This window comes from Vombatus ursinus, unplaced genomic scaffold (genome assembly GCF_900497805.2).
Source record: "Vombatus ursinus unplaced genomic scaffold, bare-nosed wombat genome assembly UNPS02011916.1, whole genome shotgun sequence".
NCBI lineage: Eukaryota > Metazoa > Chordata > Mammalia > Diprotodontia > Vombatidae > Vombatus > Vombatus ursinus.
Window position 1 is genome coordinate 1,497,383 of NW_020951694.1, and position 18,518 is coordinate 1,515,900.

An 18,518-nucleotide genomic window follows, 5' to 3' on the forward strand; every position below is an offset into this window, starting at 1 on the left:
ATCTATCTATCTATCTATCTATCTATCTATCTATCTATCTATCTATCTATCTATCTATCTGTCTGTCTCTCTATCTATCTAATGAGCTCCAAGAAGTGAGGGTGAGAATTTGTTAGGTAGATGCACCAGATTGCCCAAGGAGTGATGAACTACTTCAAAAATAGGTCAGAGCTACCGTGCCAATCAATGTGGGACCAGGGTCGTGGGTAGTCCCTGCATGTCCAGCCTGGGCAAGCTAGAAAGAATCAATTTTTTAGAAAAGAATAGGGGTGGGATGATGCAGCCTCTGAGGTCCCTTCTAACTCTTAAGATTCTGTGATTTTGTAGGGAGAGTTCATGGATCTGAGGTGGGCTTGGGCTGAGCCCAGGAATGAGGGCTTATTCATCTCAACATGTATCATTTTGCAACTGGTATAGGTTCCGGGCAGGAATCAAAGATCTGGAGGTGATGACACAGAATCTGATTACCACAGCCTTCGAGACAGTTCGAGATGTGGAACATGGAGTGTTGCTGCTGGACACCTTTCATAGAATGGCAAGACGTGAGGTGCCTACTGCTTCCTGAATCCTTGAAGGCCCTCACTATGTCTTTAAATCCACTTGCTCCCTCCTTCACCCATGGACTATCCCGACCCATTTTTATCTCATGTCTACCTCACACCAAATCACCAGCACCTTAGCACTGCTCTCAAGATCCCCCAAGAAGGATGTAAACATCTAGCAACATCCTCCATAGAGTGACTCCCACACTCTGGAATTGCCAAAGGTGGGGAGCCCCCTGGACATCAGTACCCAGGAGTCTAAGGAACTTTCTTCCCAAGCTCCTTCTATCTCTTTCTTAGGCTATAAAGCGAACATTTGACAAGAAGGCAGTGGACCTGTACATGATGTTCAATGGGGAACTGACTCTGGTGAACCGGGAACTGAGCAAGAAATCACCTTACATACCTCCATATATGGGCCAGTATTCTGGTTATGCCTTTTGGGTGCGCACCCTGCGTCGTCGCCTTGATCGTGCCATGAATGTAAGTGTTCTGGTGTCTGCTTAGTGTCTACTGGTCTTCCTCTTTCATCCCTCAACTTCTGTGTTTGGTTGCCATTACATACCTTGTGTATTTCTCTTCTAATAGGCCCCTCGATCTCGCTGTCTGTCTTTTTTTTTCTTATCTATAATGTTTTCTCTGCTCTGTAACATCTTCTCTGATCTTTTTTTTTTTGACACTCTATTGATAAGATCTTTCATGTTAACCTTTCTTTCTTTATTGTACATTTTCATTTATAAAAAATTAGTATTTATTTTTAACATGCTTTTAAAAAATTTTTGAATTCCAAATTCTGTCCTTTCCTCTAGCCCCTCTCCTACCCACTAAGAAGGTAAACAATATGATACCCATTATACATGTGAAATCATGCAAAACATATTTCCATATTAGTCATGTTGCCAAAAAAATGGCAAGAAGAATAAAGTGAGAAAATTATACTTTAGTTGCACTCAGAGTTCATCAGTTCTGAAGATATATAGTATTTTCTCTGGAGGTAGATAGCATTTTCAATCTTTCAACTAAGCTTTCCAACCCCCAGGTAAAATGCTTGAGCCAGATTAGGCACTAGAAGCATGTGAAAAATATGCCCTACTTATAAGCTTTTCCCCACCCCTCTGTCTAGTGCCTCTCATCTGCCCATTTCCTGCCCCATATTGGCACTGGGGAGGAGAGTGTCCACACGTACCAGCAGCTGACCCAAGCCATGGATGAACTGGTTCGCAAGACTTTTCAAGACTGGACACAGACTGTGGAAAAGGACAGCATTCGACGGCTGGACACTCCACTGCTAGGGATCAGTACAGAGAAGCCAGGAATGCTGGATGTCAATTTTGACAAGTATGGGGTCCATCTTCTCTGCCCCTCTTCTCTGACCCTTCTCACAGTTCTGTCTTTTGTGCCTTGGTCCCCATTCACATCTGTCTCTCTGGTTCTATACTTTATGCTCTATGATATTTGCTTTCACTTTATAACTCAAATTTTACACTTTAACTTTTTAAAAGAATTATATCAACTCCCTCAAAAAAGAGCCCATGCTTAAGATATTACTGCCACCTGGTGTTTCTGTTCCCTAGTCTAAACCACGTGGTACATGTTTTCCCTGAGACTTCAGAATAGAAGTCTCTGAACAAACCACTCCTTGTAGATTTGTAATCATTATTTTTCTTGGTTTTAAAAAATTATAAACAATAACAGTCAAATAAATATATGACATAAAGGACATTTTACATAAACCCACCGGGCTTTAACAAGGTAGAACAAAAAGAACTGACAAAGTCAACAAGCGAATAAAATGCTTTTGTTCTGTGTCCCTTTCCAGGCTTGTGTCCCCTTTATCCAATCAAGCAAGCAGTTAGTAAGCCCTTACTATGTGCCAGGCACTATGCTAAACCCTAAGGATACAAAGAAAAAAAGCAAAAGTAGTTTCCAACCTCAAAGAGCTTACATAGAAAAGAAAAACAACATGTATATGGAAGACATTAACATCTAGGGGACTTGTGGAAAGTGGGATTTGAGCTGATTTATTTTATTTTGGCGAGGCAATTGGGGCTAAGTGACTTGCATAGAGTCACACAGCTAGTAAGCCTTATGTGTCTGAGGCTGGATTTGAACTCAGGTCTTCATGACTGCAGGGCCAGTGATCTATCCATTGCACCACCTAGCTGCTCCCTTGAGCTGATTCTTAAAGGAAGTCAGGAATTCTAAGAAGTGAAGGTCTGGAGGGAGAGCATTCCAGGTCTGAGTGGCAACCAGTGCAAAGTCACAGTGATGAGAGATGGAGCAGTATGTGTAAGAAATGGCCAGTAGGTCAGTAGGACTAGACCATTGAATGTATGTAGGGGAGTAAACCTGAGAAGACTGGAAAAATAGAAAGGGGCTAGGTTTGTTCCTAGATATAATAGTGAGCTGCTGGAGTTTATTGAAAGAGATTCACATAGTTAGGACCATGCTTTAGAAAAATCACTTTGGCAACTGTGGATTGGAGCTGGATTGGGGAGGGGAGAGGTGAGATCAACAGTTAAAGGATATTGCATTTGTCCTGCAAGATATGATGAAGGCCTGAACTAGGGAGATGGTTGTGTGAGTAGAGAGAAGGAGACATAGATGAGAGATGTGAAGAAAGAAGCAAGATTTGGCAGCTAACTGGGATGAGTGAGAGTCAGTTGGGGATAACATTAAGATTGAGGTCGTGGGTGAATGGGAGGATGATAGTGTCCTAAACAGTAATTGGCAAGCTGGAAAGATGAGTGTGTTTGGGGGAAAATATAATGAATTCTGTTTCAGACATGTTGAGTTAGAGATGATTCTGGGACATCCAATTTGAAGTATCCACATGGCAATTGGTGATGCTCAGGAGAGAGAGACAGATTTATAGTGACTGATAATAAATCCATCAGTGCAGCTTCTGACTCCAAAAGAATTCTACCAATCCCTGTGTTTAGATTTATCTGACCTCGTAATTGGAATATTCAAAAATGACTGGGGTTTGCTCACTCTAAATTGCTACCATCTAGTTACCTTTTTCTAACTCATTTTAAAACCCCATAGCCCCATAGCATCTGCAGGCCATCCAGAACTAGTCAGTTGCCTGAACTGAGCTAGTTGCGTTGGATTTAGCTACATCTATGTGGAGTTTCACCTTTCTAGGTGAATCAGTAATTTAGCTGGGTATTATAAAAAATAAAATTTATTTTCATCTGTTTCCATAGAAAACATTTTAGATTCATCTGTTCTTTGATACAGACTGCCTTCTTTTAAAAAGACCCTATCTCATTTTTAGTTATAACTGTTTAAAGACACTGAAATGTGCTTTTGGGGAGAAATTTTCACTCTTTGTCTATGCTCTTTTGCCCCTCTAGATGTTTGTTTCTCCAAGAAGTTCTAATTCCCCTTCTTCTCAGGTGTAATGCTGACCATGAAAACTTAAGACTCTCTCAGATGTGGTAGTCTGTCTAAACACCAAAGTCCTGAAGATTATACCCATTTTAATGTCTCCATCTCCTGTTTTCTCCACACCACCCTCCTCCCCAACCCTGGGAACATTTTTCAGTGGGACCCCCTCCTATTATTGACTTGAGATTTCTGTCTTTCTTTACTCATTTCAATCTCCCTCTTCACCATCACACCTCTTTTCTTGTAACCCCTCTTCTTCCTGAGAGATGACAGGGGTTATCATTGTTTACCATTGACTTGATTAGGATACATCATACATTCCCCTCTATCTTCTTCCTCCTTTCTCTTATTTTGTGTAGGTTAGTCCTACTAAAAACATTGATTCACCTGTAGGTAGAATGCTGTGAAGGTTTATTCCATGATATTTCAAGCTTATTCCTCCACCATCACTTGTATTTAAGTTCTGCTTTTACCCGTTTCTCCTTATGAAGTTTTAGAAAGAAATCTCTTAACAATCCTTCCATTGTTGTTCTTAACCCCATAAATGTCCTTTTCTTTCTAGTTTTTTCCCTTTTTTTCCTGGAGTCATTTATTTCATTATCTATGTTTTCCTCAGCACCCATATTTGTTTACCTTTCTTATGCTTCTCCTGTCTGTGGTGTTTCAAAAACAAATACTAAATTCACATCTTGGTTTTTTTTTTTTAGGCAATTGGAATTAAGTGATTTGCCCAGGGTCACACAGCTAGTAAGTGTCAACTGCTTGGTCTGAGGCCAGATTTGAACTCAGGTCCTCCTGACTTCAGGGCTAGTGCTCTATCCATTGTACCACCTAGCTGCCCCAACATCTTGATTTTTTTAAAAAATAGGAATGCTTCAAATGCCTCTCTTTTATTGAATATCTGTTTTTTTTTTTTATTGATGACTAGGCTCAAGTTTGCAGGATGTATCTATCACCTGAGGTTGCATATTGATTTCCTTTGCTTTTTAAAACACATTATTGCATTCCTTCCTTTGGTTTCTGGTGGGTGCAGAATAGTCTTGTGTTTTTCAGATTTTTTTTCCCCTTTATATTTGAAGATCTTTCTCCTGATCATTTTCAGAATTTGTTGTTTGTAATTAGAATTGTTAAATTTAACTAGTATGTATCTCAGAGTTTATAGCATAGGGTTTTTTGTTTTTTTTGGAGGCTGTCTGTAGATTCTTTGATTGTTACCATCTAGTTCACTTTGCTTTCTGTTCAGCAGCCCTAGGCAGTTCTTGGATTATGGTGTTAATCCGAGACTTGCTGTGTTCTTCTGGAAGCCCAATAATCCTTAAATTGTCTCTCTGCATCTTGTTTTCTGGATCAATATGTTTTACTTATATAGAGATCACGTGTTCTTTTAATATTAATGGTTGGGTTTTTTTTCTTTTTCTAGACTGTCTTTCACTTCTGTGTATCTGCATATCTAGTCAGTTCTTACTTTTGCTTCTTTGAGGAGACTTACCACCTTAGATTCAGGAATTTCTATTTTGCCAGTTATTTCTACTGTTCAGCCTATAAATTCTACTTTTACCATCCTTATTTTTCTCCCTAACCATCCAGATGATTCTCAGGCTCTTTTGGGAATCCATAGGGTCCTGTACTTCATCAGGTGTGGGTTCATTTTCCTTTTCTTCCAGTATTTATTCAGAGATGTTTGGACTCCTGGAGGCTATCTTCCCTTCTGTTATTAATGCCTTCCCTGTTAGTGTACCTGCTTGTGCTCATTTTTAATGGACTTTTCTTTCTTCTGAGATCTTTGGCAATTCTAGTCTTTTTTCCTTATTTTTCTCTTTCACTTTCTGACTCCCTTTAATGGCAAATTCCCTGAAGGCTGAACTTCAGAGCTTTCTCAGCTACTTCCTTGCTGTAAAGAAGCATTTCACCAGCCTAAGTGTCTGATTCAAATGACTTCTGGAGAGACCCAATGGACCTTACATCAATGCCAGTCCTCTTTCCCTCAGTCCTAGTAGAGCTCCTCATACCTACTGGTGCTCTGTGGTAGCTCCCTCTGTTCCTTAGTTTTCTCACTGAGCTGCTGCCTCAGGCAGAGCAAACTTAAGCTTTCCCATACCTCTGTCTCATCTTCTTAGGACAGCAGAGTTTGTTTTTTTTTAAGTTGTTTTTCGGTTTAAGTGACTTGCCCAGGGGTCATATAACTAGTAAGTGTGTGAGGCCAAGTTTGAACTCAGGTCCTCCTAACTCTAGGGCTGGAGCTTTATTCACTGTGCCACCTTGCTGCCCCATTTTTTTTCAGTTTTTACATTTATTTTAAATTTAAAATACAAAATAAGAAAAAAAAATGCTATGTACACAGCAGAACATGAAAGGATTCAATATAAAGCAATAAATTTCCATTTCAAGAAAATCTATATAATAAGTACTACATATTATTTTCAAAGCTATCCATCTTTTCTTTGCTTCCTTGTAGGTATTCTTTTGTCCTCTGCTGTTCACTTTTTACTTTATTTTTTTCTCCTGCCACCCCCCTCACCAAGAAGGCTACAATTAGGTGTAGGATATATTTATATTTATATATATGTATATGTGTATATATAACATAGATATCCATAAACATACACATATATACACATATACACTCAAATGCGTACATGTAAGACCATATTATGCTTAGTTCCACTTGTTATCTGTTTCTTTGAAGGTAGATGGCATCTTCCTTTATAAGTTCAAGTTTCCAACCCAATCACATTCTATCTGAGAGATTGTCTAGGAGAGTTTTTGTTTTGTTTTTTTTTTACCGATTTTTTTGCATTGCCTCTATTCTTGGCTACATAGGTTTTATTTATACAGGGAAATTTTAATTTAAAATATTATCCATTTTAGCACTTCAACACTGCTCTCACCTTGTAATATGGTTTAAGGTCTGATACTACTGAATCTAGTTCCTTCAGGTCTTTTTCCCCTGATTTCCTTGAAGTTCCTGACCCTCTGCTCTTCCAAATGAACCTGTTATTATTTTTTTCTGACTCAGTAAGATAATTTTTTTAGTAATTTAATTGGGATGGCATTGCATAAATAGATTAGTTAGGTTAAGTTGTCATTTTAAAAATTATATTAGCTTTACCTACCCATGCACAATAAATATTACCTCAATTATTTAGATCTAACTTTGTTTGGATGTTTTGTGTTTATATTTCTGTGTCTGTTTTGGCAGGTATACTCTCATTTTTTTTATACTGTCTAGTTATTTTATATGGTCTAAAACTATTGATTAATATGGTTGAGACATAGTGTAGTTTCCTATTTTTCTCTTTTTGATTAAATCTATTTTAGCTTTAACTTTGAGATCATAATTACCATCCTTGCTTTTTGCATAATAAATTCTACTCCTGACCTTAATTTTATGTTTGTATCTATCTCTCATTTTATAGCATTTTCTGAAAGCAACATGTTGTTGAATTCAAATTTTTAATCTGCTATCAGTTTCCATTTATGGGTAAATTCATCCCATTCACATTCTAAGCTATAATTACTTGTATATTTTCCTTCTTCCTATTTTCTTTCTTTCTTTCTTTCTTTTTTTTTTTTTTTAGGCAATTGGAGTTAAGTGATTTGCCCAGGGTCTCACAGCTAGTAAGTGTTAAGTGTTTGGCCTGAGGTTGGATTTGAACTCAGATCCTCCTGACTTCAGGGCTGATGCTCTATCTACTATGCCACCTAGCTGCCCCTTTCTCCTTCCTATTTTCACTCACTCTCCTCCTTACCCTATTCCTCTCCCTCCTCCCTCCTCTGCTTTACTTCCACCCCACTACCTTGCCCTCCTATTGCTTAACCTACCACCCCCCAAGACTGTCTCCCTTATCCTCCCTCCCACCGCATCCCCTTGCCCTCTTGCTTCTTTCTGAATTTAGAAGACTCTTTTATATATGTATTGTTCCCTCTTTAACTCATTCCCAATGAGAGTAGGGTTCCAGAACTACCAGTCTTCCTTCCCCATCTAATTCCTCTGTATCCGTTCTTCCTCGTCCACCTCATTTGTATGAAATAATTACTCTTTTTACCTTTTCCTACATTTTTTTGCTTTTCAGATTTCACATCACACTTATCTCTACCCCACACTTTCTTTGGAAAGAATCTACCCAATTACTAATGACAATCTTAGACATACAGTTTACATTTCCATGCATAAAAAGTAAACAATTTCTCCCTATTGAATCCCTTGTAATTAGTCTTTGATGTTTACTTTATATTTCTCCTGGATCTTGTATGTCAAATTTTCTATTAAGTTTTGGTCTTTTTGCAACAAAATACTGAAAACCTGTCAGTTCATTGAATGTCCATTTTTTTTCATTCAGGATTATACTTCACTTTTCTGGGTATGATATTTTTGGCCTCAACCCCAGTTCTTTTGCTCTTCGATATGTATAGTGTTCTAAGATCTGTGGTTTTTTAATGTAGCTGTTGCTAGATCTTGTATAATTCTAATTGTGGCTCCATCATATTTGAATTGTTTTTTCTTGTTACTTCTTGTTGCTTGTAATGTTTTCTCCTTAACCTGGGGGTTTCAGAATTTGGCTTTGATATTCCTGTAAGTTTTCCTCCTAGGATCTCTTTCAGGTGCTGATTGGTGAATTTTTTTCTATTTCTACTTTCCCCTCTTGTTCTAACACTTCAGGACAATTTTCTTTAATTATTTCTTGTATTATTGTATCAAGATTCTTTTTTTGATCATAGTTTTCAGATAGTCCAATTATTCTTAGGTTTTCTGTTCTTGATCTGTTGTCCAGATCAGTTGTTTTTCTTATGTTTTACATTTTCTGCCATTTTTTTCATTCTTTATGTTTTGTTTTATTATTTCTTGGTCTCTTAGAACTTTGCTGGCTTCCTCTTGTGCAATTCTAATTTTCAGGAGTTGTTTTCTTTCTTAAGATTCTGGATCTCCTTTTCTAGTTGGTTGACTTTCTTTTCATAGTCTTCTTGTTTTTCTTGGATTGTTCTTACTTTTTAAAAATTTTATTTCTTCAATCTCTCTTATTTGATTTTTGAAGTCTTCTTAAAGTTCTTCTATGAAATCTTTTTGGGCAGGTGACCATTTGATGTTACTCTTTGGGGCAGGAGAGGCTTTTTTTTTTCAGTATCCTCCTTTGAAGACAAACCCCTGTCTTCTCTATTGCCATAGTAACTGTCTATGGTTAGGTTCTTTCTCCTTTGCCTGCTCATTTTTTTAAAAAGTTTTAGCAGCTTGTTATTATAATCACCTCTCATACTGGGTTTTGGGGTATGGTGCCTCTGGTCTCAGGTCATTCTTACTGTTATTTTTTGAGCTTTGTCTTGGACCCAACCTCTGCACTCCTTTCTCCTTCCAAGCCACAGCTAGTAGGCCCTTACGGCACACTATGCTGGAAATGCTCTTTCCCTGAGGACCTTCCAGTGGCTATAACCTTCAGTTCTCGCCTTTGGCCTGGAACCGAGACCACGAACCCAGCTCTCCTGTAAGTGCCCAGCAGCATCCCTGCCCCACAGTTTCTGTGCTCACCAGGTGTGTTGCTGGTTCCTTATCACACAGGATGGCAGCTCAGCAGCACAGCTGGGCCTGGGTCCCTTGTCAGCAGAGGCTTTCTCAATCTTTCCCTGCTCAGAGCCCAACTTCCCACACTGTCTGGAAGGTGAAAATTCCTGTGGCTGAGGTCAACTACTACCTCCCAACCCAACTGCCCCCAGGGCTTGCCACTTGCTGGCTCAGTGGAGCTAGCCTGAAGGTATTTAAATTTCACTCTGCTAAACCTCCATCCTGGGATCTTTCTTCAGATCTTCTCTGGTTGTCCGAGGAGGACCACTGTTCTGCCCCTACTTTTTTTTCCCCCTCTATGTTTACCCTGAGGTGCTATTTTGTCTTGTTTGTGGAGGAAATATGGAGAACTTGGAATTTGCTGAACTACTCTGCCATCTTCCCAGAATTTTCTCTCTCCATTAAAAAAAAACCCAACTTTTTATTATTGTTGTGTAGTCATTTTTCAGTCATGTCCAATTCTTCATGACCCCAGTTGGGGTTTTCTTGGTAAGGATACTAGAGTGGTTTTCTATTTCCTTCTTCAGCTCATTTTACAGACAAGGAAACTGAGGCAAACAGGGTTAAACTGTTCCATGTTGCCACAGAATGGTAGAGTAGAGGTAGGGACAGATGGTGTGCTGGAAGAACCTTTAGCAACAGCAAAGGAAATCCTGTATGTCTCAGAGCACAAGACCATACTCAGGTTGGGTAGCCCTGCCAGAGGTGAGGGTTCTAACGGAACAGTGGATGCTGAGTAAGCCAGTTAGGGATTGGGGATGAATCTTCTCTGCTGGCTGTTATTTCATCAAGTTGTTCCTGCTTTAAGGCAATGGTGTCAAATTCAAATAGAAACAGGCCACTGGATTGTACTTAAGGATCCCTGTTATGGCATATTGACATAGAAAACCACATATTAACATGTTTTATTTATAATTATTATTATATTATTTTAATAGTTATAATTATTACTATTAACATATTATATAATTATATATAAATAATACATTAATAGTATATTAATAATTATGATTATATTATAATAAATGTTTTATTTATAATATATTTTATTGTATTTTAAAAATTTTGTTAAACATTTCTCAATTACATTTCACTCTTGTTCCTTGCACTCCTGCTTTAGGTTTCTTAGTCTAAGTCTTAGCCTATGGAGACAGCTTTTGTAGCTTTATTTTGGAGAGGTGTGAATGATTGAGAAAATGTCCAATCCTCCACAATACTAATAATATTCAATAATACTAATACAAACATTCCACGTTTATATATAGTACTTTATGGTTTATTAAATACTTCCCTTGCAACAACCCTGATTCGTGGACCTTTGAGGTCATATCAGTATTATCAATACCATTTTACAGCTGAGTAACTAAGACTCGGAAAAAAATAACTTGTCACATAGCTTGTTAGCTGGGAATCAAACCCAATCAAATTCTACATCTTCTACATTAGGTGGCATAGATACATTCATTGGTGTCAGAGGCAATTGAGAGTTGACAGGTCAGTAAAACAAGAAACTTAGAAACCCATGGTAGTCTTTGGCATTTGGTCTTTGGTAGTTGAGCCACCACAAATCCCTTCATGGCTTTGAGTTGTCCTGCCTTGACTTTTATGTGCAGGTGTTGTAAAGGGAGAGGCCAAGCCAATCCTGGAAGTGGTCAATCTGCTGACCTTGCTCTTCTGTGGGAATCAGCAGTTTGGATGCCCAGGACCTCACTCTATTTGCTATCATGCTCTTTTTAGCACTACAAAGCTTTCCTTCCACCTCCGGGCTAGAGATGGGGTGGAAGTCCTGACTCTCCTACTAGACAATTCTTCCAGCTAAAAAGTTTATTTTAACTTAAGTTACCCAATCTTTGTTGCTTTAGGGTTCAGTTCAGTCAATTTCACCTCCCTTACTCCTTTGGTAATCTTCTCTTTTTTTTTTTTTTTTTTTTTTGCTTTTTGGTGAGGCAGTCGGGGTTAAGTAACTTGTCCAGGGCCACACAGCTACTAGGTGTCAAGTGTCTGAGGCCAGATTTGAACTCAGGTCCTCCTGACTCCAGGGCTAGAGCTCTATCCACTGCACCACCTAGTTGCCCCAACACAGGTTTGGTTTTTTTTTTTTAAGTGGACAATCAGGGTTAAGTGACTTGCCCAGGGTCACACAGCTAGTAAGTGTCATGTGTCTGAGGCTGGATTTGAACTCAGGTCCTCCTGACTCCAAGGCTAAAGCTCTATCCACTGTGCCACCTAGCTGCCCCTTTCCTTTGGTAATCTTAAGATTTGAATATAATCTATGCCTGGGGAGCATCTTGGAAGATCTGGTTTATCTTCCAGCATGGAAATGTCTATTTTGTATTTGAAGGCTTTCTCCCTTACATTTCAGTGTCAATAGTTCATAGTCAATAAACATTTATTAAGTATTTACTGTATGCCAGGCACTGTACTTAGAACTGGGGATACAAATAGGAAAGATAGTCCTTGCCCTCAGGGAGCTTACAATCTAATGGGGGAAGACCACACACAAAAGAAAGCTCTGAAGGGAATTGGGGAAAGTGGGGTATGGTGGAAAAGCCAAAGAAATCCAAAGTGAGTGCTGCTGGGAGGGAAATGAGAGGTCTATCCTATTCCCCTCTCTTTAAATGGAGAAGTTTATGGCTCCACCCTCCAATCAGAGGTGCAGCCATATGATAAGATATTAATAGTAAGTGTTACTTCAGTGTGTCCATCTTTTAGTCTCAGCAGATCTGCTTTTGCTAGAGTCTCACCAGAGTACCCCCTCTTTCAGAAATGTAGAATTTATTCCTGTAGAGATGGATCAATAATTAAGTAAACAACTGGTTTCAGGAAATTCATCCAAAGATGATTGTACTTCTAGATTTCTAGACTCAAAGTTTAAAAATCTCTTGTCTTTTGCTAGTTAAGTAACTTGACCAAATCTTGTAACTTTTTAGAAGTTCAGTTTCCTATTCCATAAAATAGGAATAGAGATGGAGACCTCTCCTGTGTAATACTGATAATAATACCTGTCTACTTCACAAGAATTGTGTTAATATTCAAATGAAATACTATATGTAGGATATTCATTCAGAACCTGGATGGTGGCCCTCTTGAGTGTTCCTAGATCGAAACTAGAGATGAGTTAATTTGGTTGGCCATCTCCACAACTATTGGTTTTGATTTGTGTCATAACTACTACGTATTTAATACTATCACTTTTAGTGCTGATCTCTAAATTTCAGGTGGTCATATAATCAATACCAATTTTAAGCTCTTTGGGACCTACAATCTGATTTTATTAAGGAGATAATAAATGGAGGACCGCTTTCCAAATGCTCTTTGGGCATTTTTAGTATTGTGGTGCTTAATGCAAAGATAGACTCTTCCTTTGCAGTTTTCCTTTTTTGCCTATGGCAAAGCCATAGAGAGAGTTGAGAAGAAGTAACCCAGAGCTAAAATTACAGGAGGTTACTGTAAAATATGATGCTGAATGTGGTACTTTAAATGATGGACTACGTCATAGCTAATGCTGCTTTGGCTACTGCTTCACCTGGAGATGTGGGGACAGAGAGAACCCCATGGCACCACTAAGGAACAGCTAGGCCTCACTATAGTACAGCATGCCACAAATGGGCTTCATTTTGAATTGTAGTTGACTTCTGATCCCCTCTCAGGCATCCACGGGGTCAAAGCCAAGACCACGAGGAATTCGGTGGGTATCTGTGTCTGAAGGTAGCCGGAGGAGAAAAGGAGAGGACAGAAACAGTGTGTTTCCAGCAGGAGTTTTCCAGACAGACCCAGGAGGATTCCAGAGTCATGTAGGTTCTGCTGGAGATTGTTAGTCACATTCATGAAAACTAGAGTGGAGCCATAGATGAGACTTTTTTCTATCTCTGACTATAATATTAGGGGAAGGAATCCATAACCTGTTGGATGGCTGATCATTTTTTTTTTAAATCAGATCAGTGAGTGGTACATCTCAATATTGTGACCTATTATCGTCTTTTGGTTTCCTGTACCTAAACTCTAGTGTGAACATATTTTCAGTGAGGGTATATCTTTTTTGCTGTATGTGAGATAAGCATTATCATCTTCCTAAAGAATGTGTTCCAGGATCTCATAGGCCATTGTCATTATACATTTTGATGATAGTGTAATTTTTCCTATAAACCTACCTACCCAATCAGTCAGTGAAAAACAAGTATTTATTAAATGCCTACTCTGTACCAGGTGCTGGGCTAGATGCCGTGAATACAAAGACAAAAACAAAATTGTGGGCGATATGTATATATAGTAAATATATTCGCAATATGTACAAAATAAATACCAGGTAATTTCAGAGTGCGGTATGAGCAGTTGTGGGGATCAGGAAAAGTTTCATGGAGAAGATGGTTATTGAACTGAATCTTGAAGGAAAAAATGAATTCTAAGGATCAAAGGTGAGGGAAAAATGAATTCCAGGCATGGGGAATGTGCAAAGAGACCGAGATGGGAGATTAAGTGTTGTGTGTGAGAGACAGAAAGTACTGTGGCATTTAAATTAACTAGAACAAATTAAAATAATTAAATTTATGGACATGCAATAAACCTTATGACTTTTTATGTCTTTAAAAAACACTTTAAATATTTTATTTTTTCCTAATTATATGTAAAAACAATTTTTAACATTTGTTTTTTAAAATTTTGAGTTCTAAAGTTTCCCCCCTCCTCCCTTCCCTGGTCCTTCCCTGAGATGGCAAGTAATTTGGTACAGGTTATACATATGCAGTCATGCAAAATATTTTCATATATGTTGTGAAAGCAAACAGACCAAAAAAACCCAAACAAGAAAAATAAAGTTTAAAGAAAATGTGTGCTTCAATCTGCATTCAGATTCCATCAGTTCTTTCTCTGGAGGTGGATAGTATTTTTCCTTGTAAGTCTTCTGGAATTGTCAGGAATCATCGTATTGCTGAGAATAGCTAAGTCATTCACAGTTCTTCATTGAATAATATTGCTGTTACTGTGTACAACGTTCTCCTGGTTCTGTTCACTTAACCATGCATTAGTTCATTTAAGTCTTTCCAGATTTTTCTGAGAGCATCCTGCTCATCATTTCTTATAACACAGTATTCCATCTCAATCACAACTTGTTCAGCCATTTCCCAATTGAATCATTGAATTAAAAATGCAACAAAAGTGAGCAATAAAATACATCTGTGTGGTTTGAAATCCAGTGCACAACCCACGGAGAACTAATTCCAGATGGGGAAACCTGTTGAATCTGGTTTCATCTGGTCAAAGTCACATGTTCTGAGTTAGCCTAATATCAGCAGGAACACTCACATGACTGTTGCTGCCATGAAATAAAACCATATCAAAATGATTTCTTGGTCCATATAATTTGCTCACCATTGTAGACCAATATGACTGGACTTGAAAGTGCATGGAGGGGAGTAATGTATATTCTTGTAAATCTTCTCTGAGCTGCATGGTATAGTGTGACAAGACTGGAAGGATATGAAGGGGGTAGACCATGGCAACAAAATTATGGGCCAAAATAAATAGCTAGAATAGTATAGACGAGAGAAGAATTTGCTGATGGTGACACATGAACAGTCTAGAAAATGGAAGTGGAAAGCAAACAGTATGCTGACTTCTCCTACTGGCCCAGTGTGGCATGGGCATGAGAAAAGGAGCAATTGGCACTGTAGAGGATGGCCAGGTATGAGGTCTTATTTGGAGAAAATCAGGTTTCTGGGAGTTCAAGAGGGAGTGTAAAAAGAAGATGCCTCGTATGAAGGAAAGTTTGTTAACAATAGAACTTTGTTGTTGTCCAGTCTTTTTAGTCATGTGTGACTCTTCATGACCCTATTTGTGATTTTCTTGGCAAAGATACTTAAGTGGTTTGCCATTTCCTTCTCCAGCTCATTTTTATAGAGGAAGAAAGTGAATTAAACAGGGTTAAGTGACTTGCCCAGGGTCATATAGCTAGTAAGTTTCTGAGATCATATTTGAACTCAGGAAGATGAGTATTTCTGACTTCAGGCCCAGCACTCTATCCATTGTTCCATCTAGTTGCCCCAACAATAAAGCAGGAGAGGTTAAAAAAAAAAAAAAGAAACATTTCATGGGACACTTGAATATTTTACCTTATATTCATTGTTAGCATAAATGAAAAAAGAGCACCATGGAGATAATTGCAGCTTATGTGCTAATATCATTTGTAGGCGGTAAATAAATTTAGTGAAAAAATTGGTATTATACATACCGTTAAATACCTTAATACCCAGTGATTTCAATGCAAAGATAGATGGAGAGGGAGATGGCAAAACATATATTGGAAAACATGGTCAAGGAATAAGAAAAGAAAGAAGCCAGAGGTTGTAGAATGCATAGCTATGGAGAGCTAATGATTGGCAGAGCCTTTCACCCATGTGGCCCCAGGAGCAAAGGGGACCACATAACCCAGGTGAAGACTGCAATCCAGTAGGGTAGACAAGCAGTCCTTAGAAAAGGAAACATATGATTCTGGGCAGTGACACCAGCGATGACTGGACCCAGCCTCCTAGAGAGAAGAGAGAGAAATTTGGACAGTGCTCAGTTCCTGAATCAAGCCTCTTAGCGAGAAGAGAAGTCAGTATGTAGCTTAGGACTAGAGGATACACAAGGGACTGACCCACAATTCAGAGGAGCAAACCTCACCTTTGCTTCCTGACTTGCTCTCCACCTCCTTAACTCACCAATGAGTTAACTGAACTGTGCAAGATTAATGGGGAAGGGCTTGTCTGTCAAGAAGCCCTAAGTATAAGATTCCATTTTAGGGGACCTCCCAAGACCTTAGGCTAATACTCTATAGGTCCCTAGAAGAAGTGTGGTATTCGTTAGAACTTGAGGTGTTCACTCCTTTGCAACCTTGGGTTCATTTCTTTTCCAGGAGAAACCCAAACTAGCACTGAATCCAGAGTACCTTATAGGTTCCTGGAGGGAAGGTGAGATTCATTGGAGAGAGAAGGAGAGTTATTAGACTGTGGTCATCTGTGAGTCCTTTGTACATTTTGTATTGCCCGTGGGATAGAATAAAGGTTGTTTTATTACATTAAGTGCACGAGAGCTTGGGGCCATTTTACCTATATCTGTCAAGCCCTAAACATGAGCTATGTTTTTATATTCCTACGGGAGAAAGCTGGGTGGAGGCATGAGTCAGAGGGTGACTTTTGAGAAGCCTTCAAGATCGAATCCAGGCCATGAAAGCACAGAATATGAAGTGCTGGGCTGTAGGTTACAGGACAATTAATTTTGTAAGGTTCCCAAGATACCACTTTTTCCCCAGGTATCTATTATAGATAATAACCCATTTTCTACGTAACATATTCCCTCTCCAATCTGCTTATTTCCTTTCCTGTATGATGAAAGGGACCAAGGGACCTCTTACTATTCCCCTTAAGTATTCTTTTTTTTTTTTTTTTTAGTTTGGCAATTGGGGTTAAGTGAATTGCCCAGGGTCACACAACTAGTAAGTGTCCAGTGTCTGAGGCCGGATTTGAACTCAGGTCCTCCTGACTCTAGGATTGGTTCTCTACCCACTGCGGCCCTTAGCTGCCTCTCCCCTTAAGTATTCTATTCCCAAATTCTTTGGGAGTTATTGTTTAAAATTGCTTAGGTTATCCTACATCAGAAATACATGGTATAGAATGAAAAGAGTGCCGACTTTGGGTCTCAACTCTGACACTTATTAGGGGCAGATATGGTTTCCTGCTGATGATAATACTTACACAAGCCTACCTCACAGGGATTGTTGTAAGGAAAGTCTCTTGGAATCCATAAAACACCATAGCAATGTGCTGTTATTTTAGAAAACACTATCAGAAGGTCTATCTTTGTCTGTCCTGTCTACCTTTTTTTTCTTCTGAGCACTAGAGGGAGCTGTTGTTTCTATTTTAGCCCCATTTGGTTCCCAGAGAAGCGTGAATCCTTTGGTGATATTCTTTACATCAGAGAAGGAAACCTTTTAACAGAGTCAGGTCAAGGCTCTGTGTATGAAGCAAAATCTGAAATTTATTTCCTTCTTGTTAATGATCACCAGGTGCTTTGATTCTTCACTGTAACACATGCAGCTTGACTTATCACAGAATAAATGCTGATATACTGTGGAGAATAGAATGTTCTGGCATTAAAAGTATGCATAGTTACAAAAAAGTAAGTTATAAAGCACGGATGTGCTGGAGCCAAGATCTTACCAGCTTTGATGATTAATTTTTTCAGTGTGAGCAATTATACCTCGGAAATTGGCAAGACCTACAAATCAGGGCTTGATTTACTGTTTTGTAGATTGTTTAGACTTAGAAAATGATGGAGAAAATGTTTGCAATGCAAATTAAACTTAGAAGTGTGTTATCTTTTTTTTTTTTTAGAATCAGTTGTTAAACATTTAGCAGTACACTGCTTCATAAAAGTGTTCCTCTTTGCACACTTCTATTATGCATCTTAGGTGGCTGCTGTCCACTGATTGTAGGTTCTAGGCCGGGAACCGAAATGATCCTTCAAGAAACTCCCAATGTAACACCCACTCTAGGGCCATTTCCCTAACCACCAGTGCAGTTGTCTAGAAGGCAGTTGCCTACTTCTCCCCTCAAAGTTCTAGGAGTAACTTTGAAGGTTGTTTCTAGGAGTGTCACTAATGCACCATTATCCTATGTGGTCTCCAATATCATTCAAGCAGTAGAACTGTCATAGCTGCTAGAAAAAGGTTTTTCACTGAGAAAATTTAACAACAATGTAGTTATAAAACATTCCCCCCAACCTAGGGGGCACATTCTGCTCTTGCAAACCCAAGATCCCTGGGAAGAGTATGAGGCACATGTGTCAAGAGCATGTATGACCAAGGTGTACCTCCCAAATCCTGAACCTACAAGTCCTTTTTTCTTTTAATGGAATCCTCATGACTTTTCCCTTAGGTTTCACTCTCTGGCCTTGGTGGATAAGTGACTTTATTCGTCCATAGCCAGTATTTCTCTTTGTTATGAGAAGTCACAAACTCTAAAGCTGCCACTGTCCTCAGAAGACTGACTTTC

The 18,518-nt window shown here is 38.8% G+C and overlaps 1 protein-coding gene across 1 annotated transcript in view; it reads left to right on the forward strand.

Annotated features, from left to right (window-relative positions):
• The window catches only part of DNAH2 (dynein axonemal heavy chain 2), a 123,877-nt gene that overhangs the window by 28,986 nt on the left and 76,373 nt on the right, over positions 1-18,518 (forward strand). Inside the window, exons 12-14 of the mRNA XM_027857034.1 lie at positions 418-547; positions 843-1,025; positions 1,666-1,880. Of these exons, the coding sequence (XP_027712835.1) occupies positions 418-547; positions 843-1,025; positions 1,666-1,880 (528 nt within the window). The remainder of the gene's footprint in view (positions 1-417; positions 548-842; positions 1,026-1,665; positions 1,881-18,518) is intronic.